At 64.4% G+C, this 24,278-nt stretch overlaps 4 protein-coding genes across 8 annotated transcripts; 3 read left to right on the forward strand and 1 right to left on the reverse strand.

The window, feature by feature from the left end:
* Nucleotides 1–827: 827 nt before the first annotated feature.
* On the forward strand, nt 828–3,288 carry SOCS3 (suppressor of cytokine signaling 3). Its single transcript, XM_064676310.1, has 2 exons — nt 828–929; nt 1,463–3,288. The coding sequence occupies exon 2, from the start codon at nt 1,530–1,532 to the stop codon at nt 2,157–2,159; it is 630 nt and encodes a 209-aa protein (XP_064532380.1). The 5' UTR covers nt 828–929; nt 1,463–1,529; the 3' UTR covers nt 2,160–3,288.
* Nucleotides 3,289–15,242: 11,954 nt separating this feature from the next.
* LOC135424735 (uncharacterized) lies at nt 15,243–17,972 on the forward strand. Of its 2 annotated transcripts, XM_064676280.1 has the most exons (8): nt 15,243–15,476; nt 15,583–15,666; nt 15,941–16,029; nt 16,287–16,472; nt 16,630–16,767; nt 16,924–17,116; nt 17,425–17,791; nt 17,884–17,972. In XM_064676280.1, exons 1-7 carry the CDS (start codon nt 15,263–15,265, stop codon nt 17,760–17,762), a joined length of 1,242 nt encoding a protein of 413 aa, XP_064532350.1. In that variant the 5' UTR covers nt 15,243–15,262; the 3' UTR covers nt 17,763–17,791; nt 17,884–17,972. The 2 variants fall into 2 exon arrangements, with proteins under 2 accessions (XP_064532350.1, XP_064532349.1); XM_064676279.1 differs by having other exon boundaries at nt 17,425–17,972.
* A 400-nt stretch (nt 17,973–18,372) lies between these two features.
* On the reverse strand, nt 18,373–21,053 carry AFMID (arylformamidase). Of its 4 annotated transcripts, none has more exons than XM_064676282.1 (11): nt 20,942–21,053; nt 20,762–20,852; nt 20,579–20,683; nt 20,455–20,503; nt 20,227–20,312; nt 20,076–20,148; nt 19,704–19,801; nt 19,454–19,532; nt 19,150–19,279; nt 18,828–18,932; nt 18,373–18,713 (listed from the first exon to the last, which is right to left on the reverse strand). In XM_064676282.1, exons 1-11 carry the CDS (start codon nt 20,969–20,971, stop codon nt 18,684–18,686), a joined length of 876 nt encoding a protein of 291 aa, XP_064532352.1. In that variant the 5' UTR covers nt 20,972–21,053; the 3' UTR covers nt 18,373–18,683. The 4 variants fall into 4 exon arrangements, with proteins under 4 accessions (XP_064532352.1, XP_064532351.1, XP_064532353.1 ...); XM_064676281.1 differs by having other exon boundaries at nt 19,454–19,547; XM_064676283.1 differs by lacking the exons at nt 20,227–20,312; nt 20,455–20,503 and having other exon boundaries at nt 19,454–19,547.
* A 241-nt stretch (nt 21,054–21,294) lies between these two features.
* On the forward strand, nt 21,295–24,223 carry TK1 (thymidine kinase 1). Its single transcript, XM_064676273.1, has 7 exons — nt 21,295–21,435; nt 21,579–21,610; nt 21,702–21,815; nt 21,896–21,989; nt 22,315–22,404; nt 22,489–22,608; nt 22,720–24,223. Exons 1-7 carry the CDS (start codon nt 21,370–21,372, stop codon nt 22,873–22,875), a joined length of 672 nt encoding a protein of 223 aa, XP_064532343.1. The 5' UTR covers nt 21,295–21,369; the 3' UTR covers nt 22,876–24,223.
* Nucleotides 24,224–24,278: the final 55 nt, after the last annotated feature.

Raw genomic sequence — 24,278 nt, forward strand, 5'->3', positions numbered from 1 at the left:
AAATAAACCCACGGACCGAGCCCGGGCTGTGTGCGAGGTCGTAACCAATGCCAAATGCAGAGAAACTGTGTGGGGAGGGGTACCCCGGCACCGCTCCACCCGCCGGGCACCGTCCCTACCGGGGCCAGGGAGGAGGGGCGAGGGACCCCCTCGGACAGAGCCCCGGGGGGCAGCCAGGGCCGGGGGGGCCTCGGTCCCGCCGGGCTCCACACCAGCCTACATGGCCCCGCCGACGGGCACCGACCCCAAGGATCGTCGCGGGGCTCCCGAAGCCGCCGCGGCCGCACGGAGCGGGGTTCGAGCGCGATGGCCGAGCCGGGAGCCCCCGCACAGCCCGGGATTCCCCGTTGTTGCCCCGCGGGTCCCCCCCCGCTGGCGGCAGCCCGGCACGTTGGCCTGAAAATGAGGGCTGGCGACGTGGGGATGTGGGACCCGCTGCCCCACAGCACGGCGGCAGCTCCCGTTTTGGTGTAGCCCCCCGGTGTGACCCGCCCCCTCCCCTGTATCCCCATCCCCGGGGTATCCCCGGTCAGCAGAGCCCACACCTCTCGCCGGGGCCGGGGTCCGGGCCCCCAGCAGAGGCGGGGGGCAGGGGGGGCCCCCGGGGGGGCCGGGCCGGGGCTCTCCCTTTCTCCGCAGAGCGGGGGGCGGGGGCGGCCGCCCTGCCCGGAATGGGCTGGCGGGGCCGGGGCTGGGGCCAGCGAGGCCGGGCCGGGGGCTGGCGGAGCAGGGGCTGGCGGGGTGCCGGGGGGCCGGGCCGGGCCGGGCGGGGCGCGGGCGGCGCCGCCGCGTTACAAGAAGCCGCGCAGTTCCAGGAACCCGAGGGCGGGCGCTGCGCCCGCTATAAGAGGCCGCTCCGGGCCGCCCCAGCAGCTCTGCCACCGCGCGCCGGTCTCGCTCCGCCGCCGGGACCGGCTCCCGTGCCCCAGGTATGGCCTCGGGAGGGATGGGACAGGGTCCTGGAGAGGGAGGGGGGAGAGCCCGGCACCGGGGATGCCGGTACCTCCGGGGAGGCGATCGCCAGGGACCGGGGATGCCCGGGGAAGAGGGATAGCAGGGGATGCTGGCGCTCCGACGGGGCGACAGCCGGGGCCGGGGGTGCCTATGCTGCTGGGAACGGACAGCCGGGGACTGGGGTTGCCGCTGCTGCCCAGAGAAGGGGATCGCCGGGGATGGTGGTGCCTCAGCGGGGCGATAGCTGGTGACCGGAGGTAGCGATGTTCCCCAGGGAGTGAGAGCAGAAGACCGGCAGAAGCGGTGCCCCTGGCTAGGGGAGAGCCGGGGACGGGAGCTGCCGGTGCTCCCGGGAACGGAGAGCCGGGGAGCGGGGGTGCCGGTGCTGTGGGAAGGGAGAATCGGAGATGCCGGAGGACAACAGCCAGGGACCTGGCCGGTGCAGATGTTCCCGGGAAGGGAGAGTCGGGGACCGAGGTGCCGTGGCTCACCACTGTCTCTGCCGCAGGTGATGGTGTAGCAGCGGCTGCTGCTGGCAGCAGCACCCCGAGCACGCGAAGCTGGCTCCCTGCGCCATGGTCACCCACAGCAAGTTCCCCGCTGCCGGGATGAGCCACCCCCTCGACACCAGCCTGCGCCTCAAGACGTTCAGCTCCAAGAGCGAGTACCAGCTGGTGGTGAACACCGTGCGCAAGCTGCAGGAGAGTGGCTTCTACTGGAGCACAGTGACGGGCGGCGAGGCCAACCTACTGCTGAGCACTGAGCCGGCCGGCACCTTCCTCATCAGGGACAGCTCAGACCAGCGGCACTTCTTCACCCTCAGCGTCAAGACGGAGTCGGGCACCAAGAACCTGCGCATCCAGTGTGAGGGCGGCAGCTTCTCCCTGCAGAGCGACCCCCACAGCAGCCAGCCCGTGCCCCGCTTCGACTGCGTGCTCAAGCTGGTCCATCACTACATGCCACCCACGCCCTGCGCCGTCCCCGAGCAGCCGGGGGGGGCCCTGCACCCCAAGCGCACCTACTACATCTACTCAGGTGGCGAGAAGATCCCCCTGGTGCTGAGCCGCCCGCTCTCCTCCAGCGTGTCCACCCTGCAGCACCTGTGCCGCAAGACCGTCAACGGGCACCTGGACTCCTATGAAAAGATGACTCAGCTGCCGGCCCCCATCAAGGAGTTCCTGGACCAGTATGATGCCCCCCTCTAAGGGGCCAGCAGAGCAAGGTCACACGCTACAAGCACAAGAGCAAGGGACAGACACAATGCCCCGCCAGCGTGGGAGCTCACAGGGCACGCCGAGCCTCTCCCTCTGGGAAGGAGAGGAGGGGGACTGGGGAAAGGCGCTGTGGGCCCAGGGCTGTGGCCAGCATAGCTGGGCACCTTTGGTGCTGGGGGGACCCCCGAGGAAGCACGACACCTCTCCACAGGGAAGGGGGATGGCTCCAGCCGAACTGTGGAAGTTACAGTGAGCCCATTGGCAAAGCTCCTGTGGGCTCGAGTAGCCAGGATGGCTCCTGTGACACAGAGGAACGTGCACTTCGGCAACCCCATCCTGGGGGTGTCCTGGTGAGAGCCCCTTCCGCCCCCAGGAACTGAAAGCACTGGAGCCCAGGAGTGCCTGATCGCTTTTCCTCGGTTTTAAGAGGAAGGCGTTTTTTGCCCATACTGTACTTTACCTCTTACTGCCTCCTTGTGGGTGGAAGCTCTTTTCACACCAGGCCCCAGACTTGGAGGTTGCTGCCTTTGTTCCCTCGTTGCCATTTTCCAGGGGACTAAGCCTTAATATTCTCCCTGCCCCGCAATCTGGGTTACTGCACATCATTTGGTGACGCTGCGTGATGAAGGTCCTGCTGATGTGAAGCCAGAGGGGAAGTGGCACATCCCAATGCTGCTGAATCCCACACAACCGTGTCTGCAAGGAGCACCCCGGGCCCTTACTACCAGGAGTTGCACCCCACCTCTGCCCAGCCGCTCCCACAGACCCCGGCCACGCTGCTCCTGTGGCACCGATTCCCGCAGGAACGTGGCGGGAGGATCCCCTGGAGTGTGTCGTCTCATGAGTGCTTTTCTGCATCCACCCAGAGAAGTGGTTGGGTTTTTCTGGCTTTTTTTTTAATTTTTATTATTTTTTTTAACCAAAGGGATGTTTACAGGCCAACGTGAATCACTGTCTTTTATAAAGATTCCATCTTCACCTCCAGCCTCGAGGGCTGAGCAAAACCATGCTTGAAAATTCAACCAAAACCAAACTCAGATGAAACTTTGCACATATTTATATTTATATTCAGAAAGGAAATGTTTCCATAATTTATAATAAAGAGCACTATTTTTTAATGTAAAAAAAACCTCAGATCTGGTTTGATTTCTCCCTTGCACCCCCGGGGCCACTCGGCCCAGGCACAATGCCGGGATGTGTTTACACCACGTAAGTGCCGTTTCCTGGAGCCGCTGTCCGTGCCGGGTGATCCCGCCGCAGTGACTCAGCCCCTCTGTCTGCGTAAGCGCTGTCCCAGCGCTCAGGTATGTCTGAGCCGAGCCGCGGGGACGGGATCCGCTCCCGGCTCGCGCACATGGTGCAACCACAAACAGTCTCTTGATGGCGGGACACAGCCCATGGCCCCGGGTATGGAGGAGCCGAGCTGGCGGCACAGCCTCTGTGCAGCACTCGAGTCCTGCCTGCCCCCAGCCCTGTTTTGGCACGTGCCGGGGCCAGGAGCTGCGGGAACAGGGCATGGAGAGGTGCGGTTAGGAAGGGTATGTGGTGCTTCCTCTGGGAGCACGGCAGGCTCAGGACATTCACCCCCACAGCACAGCTGCGCAGACCCTGAGCCGGGCACAGATGCCCAAGGAAGGGTATGACAGGAGAAGGAGGAGGAGGGAGAGGATGCCCACAGGGATCTCCTGGCCCTCAGGAGTGCCTGGCCCCTGCGCCTTGAGGGTATGAAGTGGGCATGTGAATAAACCTGCAGCTCCATTTCACTGGCGTGCAGCGCGGTGCCCAGCTGGAGAGCTGCATCTATGGATGTGGGTGATCCCCTGGGAAGGGGTCAGCCCTCCACAACCTTCTCAGAGCCCCTGGCTGTGAGGAGCAGGTTGTGCCCAGGTGCCTCGTGCTTCCCAGTCCCTCTGGCACCCACAGCCCTGCACTGTGGGCGTCATGCCTGGCATCATGCCCCATACTCCACCTCTGGGGAACCCCAGCTGCTGGGAAAAGGCTTTCCTTAGGGATCACCCCAGAGCAGAGGGATAGTGAATGTACCAGCTCAGGCTGTGGCCATGGCACAGTCCCAGTGACTATTTTGGTGCTGCTCTGCAGGGCCATGGCACACAGGCTGCCAGGAAGCGCCATGGCCTGCCTGGGCACCCGCTGCAGCTATGCAAGGAATGTCCACGCGCACGGGTGGCTGCCCGCCAGGCCCTGCTGAGGCACATCCCCCATGTCAGGGTTCCCAGCAGTGCTGGTGACTCCCAACCCTGTGCCAGGGATGGTGTGGGAGCAGTGCTGTGGGCACAGGAGCCCCCAGCCAGCAGGAGCATTGCCCTGCAGAGCATCACTGCTCCTGGGCAGGACATGGTGCAGAAGAGGAGGGGGAACCAGGGCCCTGGGAGGTTATGAGCACCCTCAGCCCCCCCAGCAGGCAAGGGCTTCACAGCACCCCATGGTGGGGCAGAATGGGAAGCTGACCCCAGAGAGGGTTGCCAGGCTGCCCACAGTGGCCCTGCCCAAGACCCCCAGCCAGACCCCAGCCTTTCCATCTCTTCAGGAACAGCTCTGGCTTCTCCACTTCCCAGAAGGGCCCTGGCACCACCATCTGAGGGCCACTTTCCTCACGGTGCTGCAACCACAGCTGAGTCGAGAGTCCGGGAAGCTGCACCAGCCCCACGGGCTTCTTGGAACAAAGCCAAGCTCACGGGTAGCAGTGACATGGCAGCTGTCAGGCAAATCCCTGCCCAAGGTTTCACAAACCTCTGGCCTGCTCCAGAGCAGCCAAGCGGACTTGGCCCCGCATTTCGTAAGCAGCCGATCAAGTGTGTCCCGCAACCAGTTCCCCTCTGCCCCGCAGCAGGGCAGGGACAGCTGAGCTCACCCCTGGGAGGGTTCCTGGATGGGGAAAGAGTTCTCGGGGTAATCAGATCCTGTCACTGTGTGACGGTGCCCGGAGCCAGATGGAGTTGGGCAGGGCTCCAGGAGCAGGGCTGGGATATTGGGGTCCTGTAGATCCCAACACCCTGGGTCTCTCTTACAGCTGCAGAACTCAGTGCATCTGTAAGTGCAGCCTGTCTCCAGTGCCATCACCTCCTCCACACTGATGGTGGCCAAGGTGAGAGCATCAGGCCCAATAAGAGCCCGAGGAGGTGCTGGGGCACAGGAGAGTGGTCAGGAAGGGACAAGCAGCTGCCCCACAACCTCTGGTACCCCTCATCCTGCCTCAGTCTGGCCTCCCCATGGAGTGCTGGGCAGCTGCTGATGCTTCCCATCACACCGCTGGCTCATTACTGGCACAAGAAGGAAGTGTACGCTGGGATGGAGAACCTGAACCCTACGGGGTCAGGGGTGCAGGAAACCTGCTCTGGTGTGTACCAGCCTCTGCAGATCCAAAACAGGAAACCACCATAGCCAGCGTTCCTGGCATGGCAGGCAGCGGGGCAGTGGAGGGCTCAGCCGACACCGTGGCTCTGTTGCCAGTCCCCCAGCCATGAGGCAAAACCCAGCCAGGCACAGGGAAGCAGGACTCCCCAGCCCTGCACTGGGACCCCGAGGAAGGCGGCAGTGGGCAGCAACACTGGTGAGCACTAGGGCAGCAGAGCCAAGCAGGGAGCTCACAAACACACTGACCTCGCAGCGCTCCCCTCACTCACTTCCTCCTGCTCAGCTCCGCAGCACCAGGACATTCCCACGTCTACTGCCACATTTCCCAGTAGGATGCAGGAAAGGGCTGTGCAGCAGCCGGGGACTTACTGTAAATGGCACCACCTGCTCCTTACGTGGCAATTCCTCCACAGGCCAGGGCCACAGGGATGGTTGGGAACAGGGACTGGGACATCTGCTCCTGTCTTGCTGCTGGGAAGCACAAGCATGGGCTCTATGGCATCACTTGGAGCCAGCACTGGTGGCTCCAGCTGTGGGCTCGTTAGGGGTAACAGCTGCTTGGACTGGAGGAGGAGCAGAGCTGCAGCCTGATGTTCCTGGAGCCCTGCAGTTCCACTACTGGTCCTCCTCTTGGGCCTCTGCCCAGATGGGGTACTGCTCTAAGTACTTGTCCCAGCAGCAGCTCAGCTGATGGTGACCTGGCCCAGAGTCTTGGTGGCTGGGGGAGTCATGGGGGCTGGCTTAGCCCTGGCTCTCCCAGGGCCAGGTAGAGCTGCAAGCAGGTGGGGAGCAGGGGGCAGCAGCAGGACCCCCTGTCCAGGCCTGGGAGTATTTCAGGATGCAGTCGAGCCCAGCTGCTGTGTACATCCCCATGGAAACTCCACTCTGTTGCTGCTTCCCCAGCCAGACACGTGGCCAGCTCTAGAGAGCCAGCAGCTGTGGAGTCCTCACTTCTTCCATCAGCAGCTCCATGAGCTGCGCTGCCCCGGGCCCCCAGCCCCAGGTCTCCACTGCCTGGCAGGGACACGGGCCCAGGGCCTCCCTGCTGTTGCACCTGCACCCACAGGGAGCGGTGAGGTGCCCACCACCAACTGCGGTCACTGCTGAGCACGTGGCACGTCACGGGAGTCCCCGCGGGTGCACTGGCAGCAGGCTGCCAGCTGCCTGGGGTGTGCTCGCCCAGCACAGCGCAGAGTCCTCAGATGACCCTGGCAGAACAGCCACGGGCAGGTGCCAAACCCCAGCCCTGGACCATCCCTTGGCCTCACATCAGCCCTGGCCTCAGCCCCGGCGCAGGAGCCGGTGATGGCAGTGCCACACACGTGGCTGGGGATGGGGGTCCCAGATGTGGGACCCTGTGTCTGCAGTCCAGCCCTGCCTTCCTCACATGCCACCTCCTCTCCAGTGCATGGTGCTGGGGGACTTGAATGTCCCCACCAGCCTGGTGGGCTCTGCCTGTCCCATGGCTCCAGGGGCCGTCAGCAGAGAACAACTCCAGCCTGCGCCAGTCAAGTGGGAGGCAATGGGCACCAGTAGTGCTGCGTGGGTGAGGACGGGGCGTGTGGCTGGTGGAGGGCACAGCTGGAGCAGATGTTCCCTAGAAGGACCCAGGGGCCCTGTCTCAGCATTTAATGAGTGGGAATGGGAGCACTTTACTGTAATTCTAGCAATTACATTGTTCATCCTTGGCAGCCAACACCAGTTGGTGTCCAGCACCATGGGATCACAATAAGCCACCTGGCAGGGAGGCTTGGCAGCACTCTGTGCCGCCAGGCAGCCGGCCAAGGCAGGGCAGGGAAGGGCTGTGGAGCAAGGTGTGAGGTACGGTAAGGGCCCGCCCCAGGAGTTCCCGTCACTGGCACGGCCCTGGCACGCAGGTGCTGGCTGGGAGGCCCCGGTGCCTGGGGTTGACTGCTGAGCCCACAGAGCCGGGGATCCCCAGCCTGTCACGGGGTCCTGGCAGCCACCCATCATTGCAGCAGCTCCAGCACCCACCAGCCTTGCTGGGCACTGAGCAGGAGCTGCCAGCAGCGAGATGCTCGGCCACCCGTGCAGTGGGGGTTCAGGGCAGCAAGGTGCTGGCAGGCCAGAGGGGAGCCCCCATCCACTGGGTGCAGGAGGGGGCAGGGGAAGGGGAGGAGGCTGTACTCAAGGGTCCATCACCCCCAGGGACCTGATGTCCCACCCTGACACCACCATTGCAGCTTCCAGGCAGGCACTGCCCCTGATTCTTTCCTGCCATCACCCACCCGCCCTGGCCCAGCTGCCACATCCCCGGGTGGTCCCACCAGTGCCCGGGGCCATCGGGAGCAGGGACAGTTGGCACCCCAGGGACGGAGCAGGAGCCCTGCTGAGTCATCACTTCACTGTTCTCGTTTTTCCATGGTGCTGTTGTGCGTTTGCTGGAAGCCAGCTCAGAGCCATGACTAATCTGTTCTCAAAACAAGCACAAAGCGAGCGGGAGGTTTGTGCAAACCCGCGGGGAGGAGGTGGAATCACAGCACGGGGCTGGGGAAGCGAGCGGCTGGAGCAGCTGGGAATGCCCGGCCACAGAGCAGCCCCACGGGCAGCACTTCCATGGGGGCTGGGCACAGCAGGGCTGGGCAGGGGCACTGAGGACCCCCAACCTCCCTTCCCTACAGTGAGGCTTGGTGGAGGCAGCACACTGGGACAGGGTGCAGCAGGCAGGGCGGGCAGGCACAGGGCATCAGCATTTGGAGCCCCACGTGCAGTGGCCAGGGTTGGGGCTCCCACCAGGGTCATTCTGCCCTGCAGGGAAGCTGCCAGTGGGGGAGGCCAGGGAGGAAGCACAGGAGTTTGCTCTGGCCGGAATCGGGCATCCATTGATTTGCTGTTATTAAAACCAGAGCTGCTGTCGGGAACTCCACAGCCTGGCTGCCCTCACACGCTTCCTGGAAAGGGCTGTCCCGTGTGCCCTCACTGGCAGGGGACGGGCCCCCCAAAGCACCTGGCAGCAGCACTGGCCTGCACCAGGTTCAGATGGCAGCTGGGGCAGGGAGCCAGAGATTCAGTTCTGCCCTTGGCACCCATCTCTCTGCTGCCCAGCGGTTCCCACCCACCCACCACCCTGGGGCCCTCCCAGGCAAGGTCATCCCACAGGTGGGTGACAGGAGGGTGCAGTGGCACCCTGCTGGGCTGAGGATTGTTTACTGGAGAGGCAAAGTCATCACTTCCAGTGGGGGATGAATCACCCCTGTCAGGAATTCTGCCCGGGGGCTTTTCTGTAAGAACGTGGAATTTCGACACTGGCCGTGCCCTCCCGGGTCCCCCCTCCTTGCACAACCTCCCGCCGGGGTTCCTGTTCCCAGCCCCAGCCTTGCAGCTGCCGAGGGGTGTGGGCACAGGCACCCTGGCACAGAGACTCCCTGCCCATGGCATGGAGCAGGGCCCTGGGGCTGACAGAGCAGCGACAGGGCCAGGACCAACCTGGGTTCCCAGCACGGTGCAGGTGCCCACTCACAGAGCTGTGCACGCCGGTGCCCCCCACAGATGCCCCAGCCATGAGTGGGTCCCTGGGGGACTGAGGGCTCCCCAGTGCTGCCCATGCTCAGCACCACACTGCTGCTGCTGTTCAGAGCCTCCAGCTGCGCTCGCGCCCACGGGTGGGTGCAGACAGAGGGGAAGTGGCAGGTTCCAGCCACAGCAGGGGCTCTGCCTGAGCAGCATCATCTTCCCTCTCCTCTGACTGGGCACATCCCACCCCTGTTAGGGCTGGTAGTACCCCAGGCCAACGGGAGCAGAGTGGGGAATGCCAGCAGGGTGGAGGTGTGTGGCTGCAGACGGAGGAACAGCTCCTGCCAGACCCTGCTCACTGCCCCTGCCATTATCCTGGTGCTGTCCTGCTGTGGGGTCACTGTGTGGGGAAACTGCTGACCTGGAGGGACACCACTGACCTGGAGACTGCCCTGCCATGGGCCAGGCTACCAGCAGGGAGGTTGAAGCTTTTCCAGCAGCCAGTGGTGACTTGGAGGAGCCCCACAGCCATGCTGGGGCTGGGGATCTTCTTGATTTCCACACACTGCAGAAACTCTCCTTTCAGGCAAGAGCAGTGGGGTTTCTGAACAAGGGGGATGCACACTCAGAGCAGGAACTGAAACATCACCTTTGAGACTTGCTGCTCCCCCCAGCCCAGCACAGCACAGACAGGCTGTGCCAGTTCACAAACTGTCCCACCGGTGAGGAGAGCAGAGCCCGGCTGCCCACGGCAGGAACGCATGGCTGTGGAAAACCAGAGATAAGGGTCCTGCTTCCCAGAGCCTCCTTTCCTGTACACAGGACTGCCAGGAGCAGAATGCCTGAGCGTCCATTCCCAGGAGGCCTTTCTTGATGGGAATCTGCTCCCTGCTGCACTCCGGACATCCCAGCAAGGGTCCTGGCTGGGCACAGCCTGTGTCCCTGTGGGAAGCAGCAGCCTGGCACTCCACAGGACCTGCAGCCCTGGCAGTGTCCCTGTGCCAGCAGCAGCCAGCACATCTGCTGCAGCGGCTTCAGTGTGAAGGGCCCACATGCCAGCCCTGCCACTATGGCATTGCTTCCCTGCAGGGGCCAGCTGCAGCAGTGACCACCAGCCCCAGCTGCAGTGATGCTTCTTGGGGGCCTGGGTGCTTTGCCTACCCCGCTTTGCATGCCTAAGGCTGCCTGGGGATGCATGGCCATGGCCACCGCCCCCACTCCAAGGCAGGCAGGCAGGGGAGCAAAGCCATCTCCATCCCGGTTCTGACCATCCAACAGCCTCCCCAGGTCTGGGGAAGGGAGGTGGGAATGTGGAAAAGATCAGGACACAGAAGCACCTCGGCTGTGGGAAGCTGCTTTGTTTTTTGCTTTACATTTTCCACCATTCCTGGAAGTGGACACTCTGACCTGCCTACCGGGAAGCAGCCACAGCCCCCTTGTCCCCTTTTGGCCCCCTCAGCCTCTGCCCCTCTCCACCCTGCCAGGATGTTCCACTCCCAGAGGGTCTCCCATGGCCCATAGGCTGCAGTCCCATGCACCGAAGCCAAGCAGCTCCATCCCAGCCCCAAGCATCAGCTCCAGGCTGATTTATAGAAATCCAATGGCTGGGGCTGACGGTGCCTCCTGCCAAACCTCATTAACGGCTGGCCTGGGATAAGGCAAACAGCTTGTGCAGCAACAAGGAAATCCTTGTTTAAGCATTTCTGGCTATCCTGGGCCCTTCACCTCATGCCCAGGGGAGAAGGAGAAAGAGGAGATGAGGAGAAGGAGGAGGAGGAGGAGGAGGTGCAGGCCACAAGCCCCAAGCTGGCACTACCCTGGCAGCCACAAGAAAGGAGACACAAGGGGACACAGCAGAGTCTGCACAGGGAGAGAGCCCCCAGGATGGGATGTGAGCAGGGGGGGAGCAGGAAGCCACGTGGGCATGACAGGGGCAGAGGGCTCCCACACTGCCACAGGACCCTGCTCACCCCTTGGTGCCCTGTGCTCCCACCCGTGCCAGGTTCCAGTGGCCGTGGGTGCAGTGAGCTCCGGGCACGCAGGACCGCTGGGAGGCCATGGGAGCCCACAGTGGGCATGGGGCACTGGCACGCCTGGCCTGCAGACTGGCACCTACGAGCTCCGGAGCAGCCTCAGTGACCTGCATCCGCCTGCCCCACGTGTGGCTCGAGATCTATTTCATCATCTGGAGAAAAGCATTTACTGCCAATAAACGGGCTAATTAATTCTCCTCAAAGACCTCTCAATTATTCATTTCGGGCCACAGAGAAAACAATTACAGCACTTACCTCAGCCCTGGCTCGGCCAGTGCAGCAGCTGGAGGCAGGCAGGGCACAGTGGGGACGGCCCTGCACAGCTCTCAGCACGGACCCTCGGTGCCTGGGCAGCCCCAGCTCTGCCCACCCAGCCAAAGCGTCCCCACGCAGTGCTGAGCAGGGCTGTGGAGCTGGCACAGCCACTAACCCTGAGCCATCATCGCCACCAGGACTCTCCCAGGGTGTGCCCAGAGCTGCCCCAGCACCTGGGCTCTCCCAGGGACCCCACGGCCACCCCATCCCCACAGCGCCAGGGTCCTAACCCACCCCCAGCCCTCACTGGGGCACAGCACAGAGGGGCTTTTCCCCCGGTGGTTCTCCAGCTCCTTGGCCCTTGGGATAGTTGGTCCAGCCTCTATTCAGCTGCACCCTGAGAAGCAAAACCCTCTGTTTGGGGGGTACGGTAGGATGGGGGGGCCCTTCCCGGCACGGCCGGACCCCGCCGGGGCTGAGGCCGAAAGGCCCCCCGGGGCCGGGTGTCTCCCACCGGCTCCCGGTGTGGCGCGGGTCAGGCTGCCTCGGCACTGGAGCCTCCGGTACCGCCAGGACCGCCGGGACCCCCTGTTTCTAGGGAGTGGGGCCATCGCCGCCCCGGACCCGGCGGACAGAGTCCCCCGCAGGTCCCCGGAGCCGCCGGGCCGGGCCGGGCAGGGCGGGCGCAGTCGCCCCGGGTCCCGAACCCGCAGCCGCCCGTCGGGCCGGGAAGGGTTAAGGGCGGCCGGCGCCCCCCCGGCGCGGAGGCCGGGCCTGTCGGGAAGCCGGGATCTCTGCGGCGGTTTTACTGGAAAAGTCGCTGCCGGCGGAGGGGGGGCATCCGCGGCCCCGCGGGCTGGGGACGGGGCACCGGCCGGGACCGCGCGGCCACCGGGCCCCGGCTCCGGACCACGCGGGGCTCCGTCGGGGCTTCCTCGAGGCAGCCCACGGGTCCCGCACCGGGTACGGCCGTGGCAGCCCCGGGACTCTGCCCGTCGGGGCTCTGTCCCGGGCCGAAGCCCGGCCGGTGCCGTGTGCGAGCGGCGGCCGCCGCGTGCCGCAGCTGCGGACACGGCACCGGCACCGGGACACCGGGAGTGCGGCGGGTGGGGGCTCGACCCGGACTGGCTGAGCCTGGAACTGGCGTTCCCCGGCGTCGCCCCGCCATTCCCAGTAGCGGGAAACTGCTCGGCTCCGCGGCTCCGGCCCCTCGGGGTGACGGATGGCAGCTGCCCCGGCCCCGGTGGGACCGGGACCCTCCAGGACGCCAGCCTACGGGGACGAGCCGTGGCAGCCCAGAGGGCAGGCAGGGTGGGCAGCACAGGCAGCAAGGACAGTGTGGCTGTAGGGCCAAGGCAGCTTGACAGGAAAACACCCCAAGCTCATGGTGAGAATGTCAGGGTCACTGCCCGGTCCTGAGCCAGCCCTGGGCACCTGGCACAAGACCCCCAGGGCACCACCTGAGCCACCGACAGCCCCGTCCGCACAGGGCCCCCCTTGCAGCCACCAGCTCTACTGGGAGGCTGATAATAGAGCTCACTGCCAGCCTGTCCCAGGGTAGTCCTGTGTGCCAGGGGCAGAGAGCTCGGCCCCAGCCTGGCGAGGGACAGCACTGTGCCCCCCCATCCCACAGCCCCTCTTGAGCCTCCTGCAGTGCAGGGCAAGCAGCTGGGCCTGGCAGGGCTGGGACGGGGCTGCCGGTGGGGCCGGTGGCAGGGGGGGCCCAGCTCCGGGAATCAGCCCCAGTGGCTGCCAGGCCTGTGGCAGGGAGGGGGGAAACCCGATCCTCCGCGGTGGGGTCTGGGCTCCACTCCCAGCTCCCCAGCCAGGCCTCAGCTGCTAATTTTAGCCCCGGGGAGGCACGGCTGGAGCAGGAGCTCAGCCCAGCGGAGCAGAGGCTCAACCCACCACAGGAGCTGATGTGGGCAGGTGGTGGCTGCAGAGCCACAGCGCAGTGTGGTCCTGGGCAAGCCCCCAGCAAGCCTCCAGCTGCCAGCCAAGCCACTGGCCAGGCATTGGCACTGCCCACCCACTGCCCACACTACTGTGTCCTCAGCTTGGCTGCCCGACATATGGCCACCAAGCCCCACCATGGCCCTACTGGGCCCCGTGCAGATGGGGGAGCTCTCTGTGTGTGCTCGTAGTGAGGGGAGACCCTCGAGGGAGGTCGCAGCCCAGAGACCCAGAGAAAGGTATGGGGCTGAAGGACAAGGGGCTCTGCAGAGGAGACCCAGCCACGCTGCACGGTCCTGCAGAGGATGTGGCCACCTCCTAGTGAAGGAGCCCCTGCTTGGCTGCAGGTCCTGCCTGGGCTATGGGGGCTGCACAGCACAGAGCCCTGAGCTGTCCCTCAGCTCTCTGAAGCCACCCTTCAGCATTTGCTGGAGTCACGCACAGGGACAGCCAGGATGCATGGGAGCTCTCCCCACTGTGGGCACCCCAGGGCCACCAGTCACCCCACTAGGTTCTGTGGGAGTGGATGGGTGAGTGGCTGCGAAGGCCATGTCGAGGGATGCTCCAGCCACCGAGCCTTTCCAAGTGGAGAAAGCAGCTCCAAAGCCCGCCTTGCTCTAGGGCAGCCGCCCCAGGCATGGAGAGGGGTCCCTGGCCCAGGGCCCCACAGCTGCTCTTCCTCCCAGCCCTTCACCTGTGACGTGACCGGCTGTGCTGCCCAGCTCTTACTGGAAGAGGAAGCTGCTGGGAAGGCGGTGTGTGCGGCGGGGCAGCTTTGGGGAGGCTCGGCTGGGCTCGGCAGCCGGCACAGCTCAGCTGTCCATGCTTCCAGGTCCAGGGCCAGTAACGGGAAGCGTCTGCTCTCAGTGACGGTAAATCAGATCGGGGAGATTAGAGGCCTTTTTGCCTAATCATGAGCAGCTTGAAGTTGGAGGACAAGTTCCTGGAACAAAGAGGAAATGGAGGCAGTAAATAAAGAAAAACTGTTAACATGTGGCCCTGCGTGTGAAAAATGTCTCATGAAGGACTGTTTATGGCTCACTCATCTGCGGGGCTGACAGCGAGGGGGGCAGTGAGGGAGGGGGCCCCATGGGCAGGGGCACAGGCAGGGGCAGGGCAGCCGGTGGGGAAGCTGCAGGGCTCAGGATGGGGGATCTGGGGAGGGCAAAGGCTGTGGCGGGGCAGAGGGAGGGAGAAGGCAGCAGCATGGCAGGAGCCATGGTGCAGGTGGCTGGAATGTGGCACATACACAGGTGGGCAGGGCTGGGCAGCATAGCCCCTGAGGGGAAGGGGGGACCTGAACGCACCTGCCCTGCTGATCCCCTGCAAATGTCAGGAGAAAGTGTCAGGTTCTGCAGAGCTGTGCCCCCCTCCCCATCTACAGCACGAGGCAGATGCAGCCCAGCCAGTCCAGCCTGACAGGGAAAGGCAGGGGGGTTTCACTGCTGCACTGGGCACATGCCCTCCTGCTCCGGGGCAGTGCTGAGTTCTGCCAAGAGGCCGGTTGGTCCCCCCAGAGGAGGCAGGTAGCGCTGAGAACTGCGGAGCTGCCCACAGACCCCACAGCACCGGTGCAGTGCCAGCCCACCTTCGGTGCCACCGGGTGATGTGTCGGCTGCTGCCAGGGCAGACACAGCCAGAGCTGGAGCCAGGTGACCCCGTGCCAGCCCTCTTGGCAGCGGCACAGCGTGGCGGGAGCCGCAACTATCCTCGCTCAGCCATGGAAAGACTCGCGGATCCCCCCTGGCGCCCAGGATGGGGCTCCCGGTGAAGCGAGGGGCCGCGGGAGACTGCGGGGCTGGGGCGGTCCCCCACCCGTGTCACCCAGCGCCACTGTGGCTGAGGCGAGCGCACAGGTGGGAGATGGAGGGACGACGGCTCTACAGTGCCCACGCAGGGACTGCTGCCCCGGGCCGTCGCCACGGAATCCCTGCCCCGTTCCCGGGGCGGGGGCCGGGCGGTCCCGCCCCCGCCCGGGAGCCCTTGCGGGGGGCGGTCCCGGCGATGCGGGCGGTGCTGCGGCACGGACGGCTGCCCTGGCCCAGGGGGGTGCTCGGGGGGTCGCAGCCGCGGAGGCCCCCCCGCCCCGCCGCGGTTTCCCCGCGCACCGTGGACCTGCGGAGCGACACGGTAACCCGGCCGTGCGCGGGGATGCGCCGCGCCATGGCCCGCGCCGTCGTGGGCGACGACGACTACGGGGAGGACCCGGCGGTGAACGGTGGGCGGAGGGGACGGACTTTCCGTGAGGTCCCCGGACCTGTGGGGTTCCCGGCGCCCCGGGACCCCCAGCGCCAGCCCCCCAGGACTCCCGTGTCCCCCCGCAGAGCTGCAGCGCCGGGCCGCGGGGACCCTGGGGACGGAGGCGGCTCTGTTCGTGCCCACGGCCACCATGGCCAACCTTATTGCTGGTGAGTCCGGGGCTGCGCTGGCTGCTCCCCGCGCCCCCAGGCCCGCTCCGGGGGCAGGTGGTGCCCCCGTCCCGTGGGACATGTGGAGGGCCCGGACAGCCCTGCGCCTCTCGGGTCCCCAGAGCCCCGTTCCCCGGGAGAGCATTGCTGGGGCCGGGGCCCCCTCTGCTTTCCCCGGGGCAGAGCCCCACTGCTGCCGGGGAAGTCGTGGGGTGGTAGGGCAGAGCTGTGGGGTGCTGCCCTTGGCAATCCTTCACGGCCCCTCTTCCCCTAGTGATGTGCCACTGCCAGCAGAGGGGGACTCAGCTGTTCCTGGGCCAGAACGCCCACCTGCACCTCTATGAGCATGGTGGGGCCGCACAGGTGGGTACCGAGGGCGGCACGGTGGCACTGGTGGTAGTGCAGGCAGGGGCAGGAGGGCGGCCATGTGCTGCCCTCCTCTGGCTGCCAGAGCTGGGCTGGGCAGAGGACCCACTGCCACAGCATCACCCAGATTGTCCCAAACCACAGGCTGTGCATGAGTAGGGGCTGAGCACACCCAATGGAGGGGACAGAGGGGCAGAGGGCTGGAACCCCCCTGTCCCCTGTTGGCTCTGTGCTCTTACCCGCCCTGGCTGCAGGTTGCCGGTGTCCATTCCCAAGCCCTGCCAGATCTGCCAGACGGCACCTTCGACCTGGACCAGCTGGAGCTGATCATCCGCGAGGCCCACGGCAGCCGGTACCACCCACGCCCTCAGCTCATCTGCCTGGAGAACACGCACAGCTCGGCGGGAGGCCGGGTGCTGCCCCTCACCTACCTCAGGCAGGTGGGAGCCCACGGACAGTGCTGGCACAATCCTGCCTGACATGAGCAGCTGGACCCAGCACATTGACACTCTGGGGACGCTGGAGCTCAGAGCGCAGCTCATGGTGGACAAGATGCCCCAGGGGTCCATCTCAGACCAGCTCCCCCTGTGCCCCCAGGTCCGTGAGCTCGCTGACCACTACGGGCTGCAGGTGCACATGGACGGTGCACGGCTGATGAATGCGGCGGTGGCCCAGGGTGTGGAGCCTGCTCAGATCACCCAGCACTGTGACTCCGTGTCCCTCTGCTTCTCCAAGGTGTGCTTCTATGGAGAGGGGTCCCCAGGGCTGGCGGGAGGCAGTGCAAGCTGGAGCTTGGCCCTTGTTTGCAGGCGTTGTGCTAAGAACACACCTGGCAGGCTGGATGTGTCCCCAAGAGGGGCAGCAGGGGTGACCCCGCTGGTGGCTCTGCAGGGCCTGGGGGCCCCGGCCGGCGCGGTGCTGGCGGGGCGCAGGGAGTTCATCGCCGAGGCCTGGCGCACGCGGAAGCTGCTGGGCGGGGGGATGCGGCAGGCGGGAGTGCTGGCGGCTGCTGCTCTCCTCGGGCTGCGGCACGCGGAGGCCACGCTGCACAGAGACCACGACAATGCCCGGCGCTTTGCAGAAGGTACCTCAGGGCCCCTCGGCCTGCCAGGAGGTAACAGCACACCCAGCACTGCCAGGCACTGCTGGGGTAGTGCTGGCTCAGGCACCATCCCCCAATGGTCATGCTGGGTCTCCAGCCAGGTGAGGATGCTGCTGGGATCCTCACCTATCTGGAGTGCTGGGGTGATTCTGTGACCATCCCCCTGGTGCCCGCAATGACCCTGGTACCACACGGCGGGGTAAAGGGCCTCCCTTCAGCCAGGACCTGGGGCATGGCTGGGGCAGGTAGCCAGGCACTGGGCTCGCACCCACCACCCCGGCCTCCCACAGGCATCCACGTGCTGGACTTGTCTCTCTGCTCTGTTAACCTGGCAGCGGTGGAGACCAACATCGTGATGGTAAATGTCCGGGGGGCCTGGCCATCCCCTGCCGAGCTCTGCGATCACCTGCGTGCCACCAGCGAAGAGGAGGTGGCTGAGACCGGGCAGGCTGTCAGCGTCCTGCTGCTCCCCTGGTCGGCACACACCGTGCGCGCCGTCTGGCACCGCGACATCTCGGCCCACGACACTGAGCTCGCAAGGAGCAAGCTGGAGTTTGTTGCCAGGAAGTGTCAGGAGAAGCTGGCCCTGGGACTGCATCCAACTCCTTTGGGCACAGGGGGAGCCTGAGCATCCTCCCAGCCCCCCGGCTGAAGCAGGTAGGCCAGCCCACAGTGCAGGGTCTGGGACCAGCCCCTGTGTGCTCCAGGTGTGTTCCCAGCTGACTGCAACACATCATCTGTCCCCACAGGCAGACTGACAAACCAGGGTGAGCCCAGCCTGGGGGAGACCCCAGTCCTTGGGGTAGTCAGTGCACAAAATAAATGTTTTCTGGCAGTACTGTGGCTGTGCGGGGTGTTTTAAGTGTGGCTGGCTCTCTTGCCTCTGCAGCAGGGACATTTCGGCCAAGGTCCCCATGGAGGGACAAATGCTCCAGAGGACATGGAAGCATCTCATCCAGAGGACCAGAGTCACTGCACAGCAGCGCCAAGGTTTGTGTCTGGCCAGGACTGTCCCAGGAGCATGAGCCCAGCCTGGCTTAGATGGCTCCGTCACCCCCATTCCCAGAGGTTTGTGTCATCCCAGTCTGCAGCCACAGGTGGGCTCTCCAGGCTTCTCTGTTATGTTCTGGGTCAGTGAGTCTGCAGCCCAGAACTCTGTGCTGGAAGAAGGGATTCCCTCAGCAGTAGTCACACTGGGTATGCCCTCACTGGCTCCCTGGGAAGCAGCTACCCCAGGCAACAGTAATTCTTGTTTTATTTTGCATCGACAATATGCAGTTTAAAGGACACTGAGGGAATGATCTTCATCAACCAGTTGTCTGGACAGAGCCTTGCAGCCCTCAGCCCCTCATGCTCCGGCAGGCAGGAAGGCAGGAAGACCCCAGGAAAGGGGCACCAGCCTAGGCTGGGCAGAGCAGAAGGGGCCAGGGGGGTCTGAGGCAGTGGCCACCCTGTGCTGGAGCAAGGAGGCAATGGGCAAGGGGAACACTGGCTGCCTGGTGCCATCATGCAGGGCCATGGTCCCTGTCTGTTTGCTCTCAACATGCCATCATGCTCTTGAAATCATGTTCAGAATGACCTGGGATGAGGAACCAAGCCCTGTGAGCAGCAGCTGGCCCTGCTCCTCCCCACAGGGAGGTGACAGCCAGCCCTGCACCCACCTGATCTGTCTCAGCACAGCCCTCCTGCCTACCTGAGTGAGGATGTAGCTGTTCTCCGACAGCTTCTCAATGACATCAAAGTGATCCACACCGGCCAGATCCAGCAGGGAGACGGACCAGCCGGCTGCACGCAGGGCCTGCGGAGAGAGCAGTGCTGGCAGGAGGGACCTCAATGCCCACCTGCCCTGCACAGGGCAGCAGGAATGACAGCTTGGCAAGGACTGGTGTCCTTCCCCAAGCCAGAAGCGCCACTCTGGTCCAGCATGCGAGCTCTTCATCCCAGCTGGACACATTGGCGAGGGCCAGCTGGAGCAGCACTCCCATGGAGCTGGGCAGGGCGCTGCTGGAGCTCACCTGGCTGTACTCCTGCGACTGCCTGCGAAACTCCGGGGAGTCGTGCTGGGCCACCACCACAAGCACCTCACAGGCCGCTGGCACCGCCGGGGCAACGTGTCGCATGGGACTATTCCTCTGGGCCACCTCCCTGCAGGAGTCACCGCAGTGGCAGCTGACACAGCCCCTCGCTCCAAGAGCAGCTGTGTCCTTGGCTGGGCTCATCAGCCAGGGGGTGGCACAGGCGCAGAGCGGCCACAGAGCCACTGATGTCTGCCTGCCTGTGCCCTGTCCCTGTGGCTGTCCCTGCAGTGTGCAGGCTCACCGGCTCATGTTCAGAGCATCGTTCACATAGGTGTGCAGGATGGGCTCCAGATCGTACACGCCGCTCACCAGCACTGCTCCTAAAGGCAGAGTCACTGGCAAGTGAGAGGCCACAGCTTGGGTGGCTCCCACAACCCTGGGGACCTCATCATTGGGCAGCTCATCCCCTCGGCTCCACAGCCCCACAGCCTTGTTCCAAGTGCAGAGACCAGTTCTCCTCCAGTCTCTGCACTGGGATATGCCAACCCTACCTTTGATATCTGGCACCACGTGGAATTCCGTCCAGTCTGTGAACAGCACCATGGCTGCCAGGTGGGCCCCTGCCGAGTGCCCACACAGGTAAATGCCTCTGGAAGGAGAGAGCCGTGAGCCAGTTCAGGGAGTGACTGGCAGGGACACCTGGGGACACCTAGGGACATCCTGCTCCATGCGGAGGGGGCAGTACGCCTGAACACAGCAGCTCAGATGTTTCCTAATCCATCAGCTGCTGTCTGTGCAGTGATAGGATCGGGGCTGCAGGCACTGCCCAGCACTTGGGCTGAGGTGCTGGAGTCTTTGTCCTGCACAAGGCTCGTTTGCCCCCCCAGCCGTGCTCACACATCAGCCCCCTGGGAGCTGCCCACCTGATCTCAGGGTACTGCTCCACCAGGAAGGCAAGGCTGCGGCGCACCTGCAGAACCATAGTGTCCATGTGGCCTGGGCAGAGGGCAGAGGGCAGGGTCAGAGGGCGCCGGGCCATGCGCGCAGCCACAGCCTCTGCAGGGTGACACCCACCTCTGGGGGCTGTGTCGTACCCCACTGCCACCACCGCCACCCCCTGCGACACCAGCGGGGGGGCTGCAAACCCCGACTCGTCCTTACTGGGGAAGAGAGACGCTGACAGGCTGTGGGGGCCAGCTGGGGACTGGTCAGACCCCACGTACCCAGAGAGTCCCAGTGTCAGGAGAAGGGAGTCAGTAAGGGTGGGCAGGGGGAGTCCCTTCCCAAGGGATCCCACCTCACCTCAGGCACTGCCAGTATCCGCCATGGATGTAGACCAGGACCGGGAAGGCTGCACAGTGCAGTGGGGGGTGAGCAGAGAATCCGACCCCTGCCCACCCCTGTCCTCACCGTCTCTATCACTTACTCCCAGAATGGTCCGTGGGGAAATAGATGTCCAGCTTCTCCCCGTCGCCTTTGCCATAGGGGACGTGCAGCGAGGTCTGGGCGCTGGCCCGGGCCCGCTCGGTTCCTGCAGGGCGGGAGGCGGTGGGGCATGGGGCCATGGCACCGAGCGCAGCCCCCACTCCCGGCGTCCCCCGCTCCTCACCTGCCGCCGTCACCGCGAGGTGGGCGTCGATGATGGTGTCCCGGTCGAGGCGGGGGGACCAGCGGCTGGGGGAGTACTGGTCCTCCAGCGCCTGCGAGGAGGCAACGGGGCTGCAGCGAGGGCCGAGAGAGACCCCGCGGTCTGGCAGAGAACCGCGCGCTACCTGCCCCCGGGCCCTACCTCGGCGGACATGTCCCGCCACCCGCCCATGGTGCGTCCGGTCCCGCGCCCGGTCCCGTCCAGACCCGGCGCCCCCTGCCCGCCCGGGGGCGGGGCCAGAGCGCGGGGGCGGGGCCGACTCCTTCCCATTGGCCACCCTGGAGGCGAGGCTGGGGCTCGGGCACAGGGCCAGAGCTCGGGGGCGGGGCCAGGGCCGGGGGCGTGTCCGGCCCCTCCCATTGGCCCTCCTGGCCCGGGAAGGCGGTGCCGACGCTCAGGGGAAAATAAGAATTTTGGCGCCCGTGGCCCCATTGGTCAGCATCGCGGAGCGCCGGCGCGGGCCCTCCCGCGATTGGCTGGCACGGCGGCGCGTCAGCGCGGGGCCTCCTCCGATTGGCCGGCGCTGGCGCGGCGGAGCGGCGCGCGCGGGCTCTGGCTGTCAGTCCGCCATGAACTGCCTGACGGTGCCCGGCGTCCACCCCGGCTCGCCCAGCCGGCCCCGCGGGCAGATACAGGTACGGCACCGCCCGGGCACCGCGCTGGGGGGCACGGACAGGTACCATCCCAGGGCACCCGGCTGGGGAGGCTGCGAAGCCGGGGGCCGCACCGGCACCGGGCGGGGCCGGGGCTGTCCGATGACCCTCCATTCTGCCCCCAGGTGATCTTCGGGCCGATGTTCTCCGGGAAGAGGTAGGCCCGGGGCGGGGGGCGCGGGGCGAGGCCCGGGGCGGGGTGCGAGGGGAGGGTCGGTGCCGGTGCCCGCTGACACAGTGTCTCGTAGCACGGAGCTCATGCGGCGGGTGCGGCGGTTCCAGCTTGCCCAGTACCGGTGCCTGCTGGTGAAGTACGCCAAGGACACGCGCTACAGCTCCTCCGGGGTCTCCACACACGACAAGTCAGTTCCTGGGGCAGGAGGACCACCCCCCCTCCGCGGGGATGCCTGGCCTGCCCGGCTCACCCCCTCCCTGCCCGCAGGAGCACCATGGAAGCTGTGCCCGCCGGGCTCCTCCAGGATGTGTACCAGGAGGCGCTGGGCGCCGCCGTCATCGGCATCGACGAGGGCCAGTTTGTAAGTGCACAGCTGGAGGGGGTTCGGGGCGCTCTGGGGAACACAGGCTCCCCAGGACACCCTGTGCAGACTAAGGCCTGAGTCCTCTGTAGGAAGAGATGGAAAGAAATGCCCTGGGGCAGTTTGATCCAGCTGGACTGTGTTTGTAGTCAAACCCTCCCTCCCTGTAGTCCCCGATGGCATGGGACTGGAGTCCATTCTAAAGACAGGGCATGTGGCTCTGACTTTCCTTGTTCCCGGTGCTGCTGTCTGGGTATGCACTGCAGGATCCAGAGCCAAGAGCTGCCCCTGCTCCCTCCTGATGCTGTGCTTGTGCCCCCTTCAGTTCCCAGATATTGTGGAGTTCTGCGAGACAATGGCCAACGCCGGGAAAACAGTCATCGTTGCTGCTCTGGATGGGACTTTCCAGAGAAAGGTATAACACTCATTTTGGTACAGCAGCTGCTTTGGGACCCTCACAGAACCCACCCAGCAGCACCTCCTACACTGTTTTGCACAGGCCTTTGGGAGCATCCTGAACCTCGTGCCGCTGGCGGAGAGCGTGGTGAAGCTGAATGCCGTGTGCATGGAGTGCTTCCGGGAGGCCTCCTACACCAAGAGGCTGGGAGCAGAGCGGGAGGTGAGTTTCCTTGGAACAGAAACTGCTTCACCTTTCCAGTCCTGCTGGTCCAGAGGGATCCCCTCAGGGAAGCTGGACTCTGCAGAGTCACCCTCCGAATTTTCCTGCCAGGTTGAAGTGATTGGAGGAGCTGACAAGTACCACTCTGTGTGCCGAGCCTGCTACTTCCGCAAGCGGCCCCAGCAGCCTGGGCTGGAGAACAAGGAGAACATGCCCCTGGGGTTGAGGCAGCGAGAGGCAGCTGCCATTCGGAAGATCTTCACTTGACTGCTGGGAAAATGGAAGGGAAGAGAGCTCAGTGCTTATGGGCTCAGGATCTGCTTCCCCGTGCTTTTAGTGAACTGTTCAGTGCCTCAGCCCTCCCTGCCCAACCTCCACTGCCCCCCCACACCGAGCACCACAGCCAAGGAGGATCCACCAGGCCTGATGCTGGGGAGAGCTGAAGCGAGAGCCTGATGAGAGTGAGTTCCAGTCTCAGAACACAGAGAGAGACGGGTGTAGTTAGCTATGTTGCCACGCACAGGCCCTGGCTCAGTCCGTGGCGAGCTAGGCTGCAGGGCTCTGGTTGCTCGCCGTGGCTCTGGCCGGCTCTCCCAGTGCTCTGTGTGTGCTCAGGCTGGCACTGGTGCTGGTTCTGGTGCCTGTGAATGCAGCTCTTCTCTCTTGTGCACTCTTGCTAAATTCCAGGTTTCTCAAGACAATGTACAGTCATTGAGACTGTACAGTATTTTGAACGCACTTCCTTTTTTAACAGTCTTAGGTAATTTGTCCCTTGTCACAGAGCTGTGGCACAACTTTTAAACTGACACATGCAACAGCCCAGCCCTGGGCAGGGCCTTGGCTTCTCCATTTGCTGACACTCTTATTACTGTTTTGTCAATTCTTGTTGAAACAGAAGAGGGGAAAGGAAGGCCCAACTCAGCCTGGCAGCAGGCTCTTCTGAGCCACTGAACTTCAAAGGGCTGGCGGTGGTCTAGCAGGCTGTGACAGAGTCCTTTGGAAGAACTGGTCCCAGGAAGAGCCTACTCAAAATTCAGGGCAGTTTTTCTCAGGTTCAAGATTGGTGCTGCCATTTTGGTGCTGCATTACCTGTGAGGGGTTTAGAGGCTCAGGGTTTCATCTACCCAGATTTCGGCGACTGTTCCTTTGAAGGTCCAGCTACTTGGCAAAGGGGCTCTGATCTGAAGGGCTGGTTCTTTACTTTATTGTGTCTCTTGCTCCCTCCTGAGCCTTCCAAAATTCTCAAGGCTGACTGTTCCTCTGCTCTAAGCTGACTGAAGGATCCTCTTCCCCCTTTGCTTGGTACAGCTTCTGGAAGGTTGTTGACTTTGTTCCTTACTCCTTGCAAAAGTGCTTTTCCCTGGAAGAGATCTACAGGCTCCAAGCAGTAGTTCTTGATTCTGGCCAGGCCAGATCTCCACGTGTGAGTGCAGGGTCACTGTTTGCCTGTGCCCTGGAAGGCTCCAAGAGCCACATGAACTCCCCCTGTTCCTCCCATTGTTACCAGTGGGCACAACTGTACTCACAAGTACTCAAGTGCCAGGCCTGGGCTTTTCTCTCAGAGCTAGGGAAGGCAGTGCTGCTGCTGTTTTAGGTTAATAAATAACTTAATGAACCTCTGTGTGTGTTTTCTACCAGAGTGCTCTGCAGAAGCTTTCTGGTTGTGGCCA

Source organism: Pseudopipra pipra, chromosome 19, assembly GCF_036250125.1.
Source record: "Pseudopipra pipra isolate bDixPip1 chromosome 19, bDixPip1.hap1, whole genome shotgun sequence".
In the NCBI taxonomy this organism is placed as follows: Eukaryota; Metazoa; Chordata; class Aves; order Passeriformes; family Pipridae; genus Pseudopipra; species Pseudopipra pipra.

Excerpts from the sequence above, each read along its gene's own strand:
- SOCS3 (XM_064676310.1), top strand. The coding sequence starts at position 1,530 with ATGGTCACCCACAGCAAGTTCCCCGCTGCCGGGATGAGCCACCCCCTC.
- LOC135424735 (XM_064676279.1), top strand. The coding sequence starts at position 15,263 with ATGCGGGCGGTGCTGCGGCACGGACGGCTGCCCTGGCCCAGGGGGGTG. Across the intron at positions 16,473-16,629 it reads CCCTCACCTACCTCAGGCAG|GTCCGTGAGCTCGCTGACCA; the intron begins GTGGGAGCCCAC and ends CTGTGCCCCCAG. Across the intron at positions 17,117-17,424 it reads TGCCCGGCGCTTTGCAGAAG|GCATCCACGTGCTGGACTTG; the intron begins GTACCTCAGGGC and ends GGCCTCCCACAG.
- AFMID (XM_064676281.1), bottom strand. The coding sequence starts at position 20,971 with ATGGGCGGGTGGCGGGACATGTCCGCCGAG. Across the intron at positions 20,504-20,578 it reads CCCCACGGACCATTCTGGGA|CCTTCCCGGTCCTGGTCTAC; the intron begins GTAAGTGATAGA and ends TGCACTGTGCAG. Across the intron at positions 20,149-20,226 it reads GTACGACACAGCCCCCAGAG|GCCACATGGACACTATGGTT; the intron begins GTGGGTGTCACC and ends CCCTCTGCCCAG.
- TK1 (XM_064676273.1), top strand. The coding sequence starts at position 21,370 with ATGAACTGCCTGACGGTGCCCGGCGTCCACCCCGGCTCGCCCAGCCGG. Across the intron at positions 21,990-22,314 it reads GCATCGACGAGGGCCAGTTT|TTCCCAGATATTGTGGAGTT; the intron begins GTAAGTGCACAG and ends TGCCCCCTTCAG. Across the intron at positions 22,405-22,488 it reads ATGGGACTTTCCAGAGAAAG|GCCTTTGGGAGCATCCTGAA; the intron begins GTATAACACTCA and ends TGTTTTGCACAG.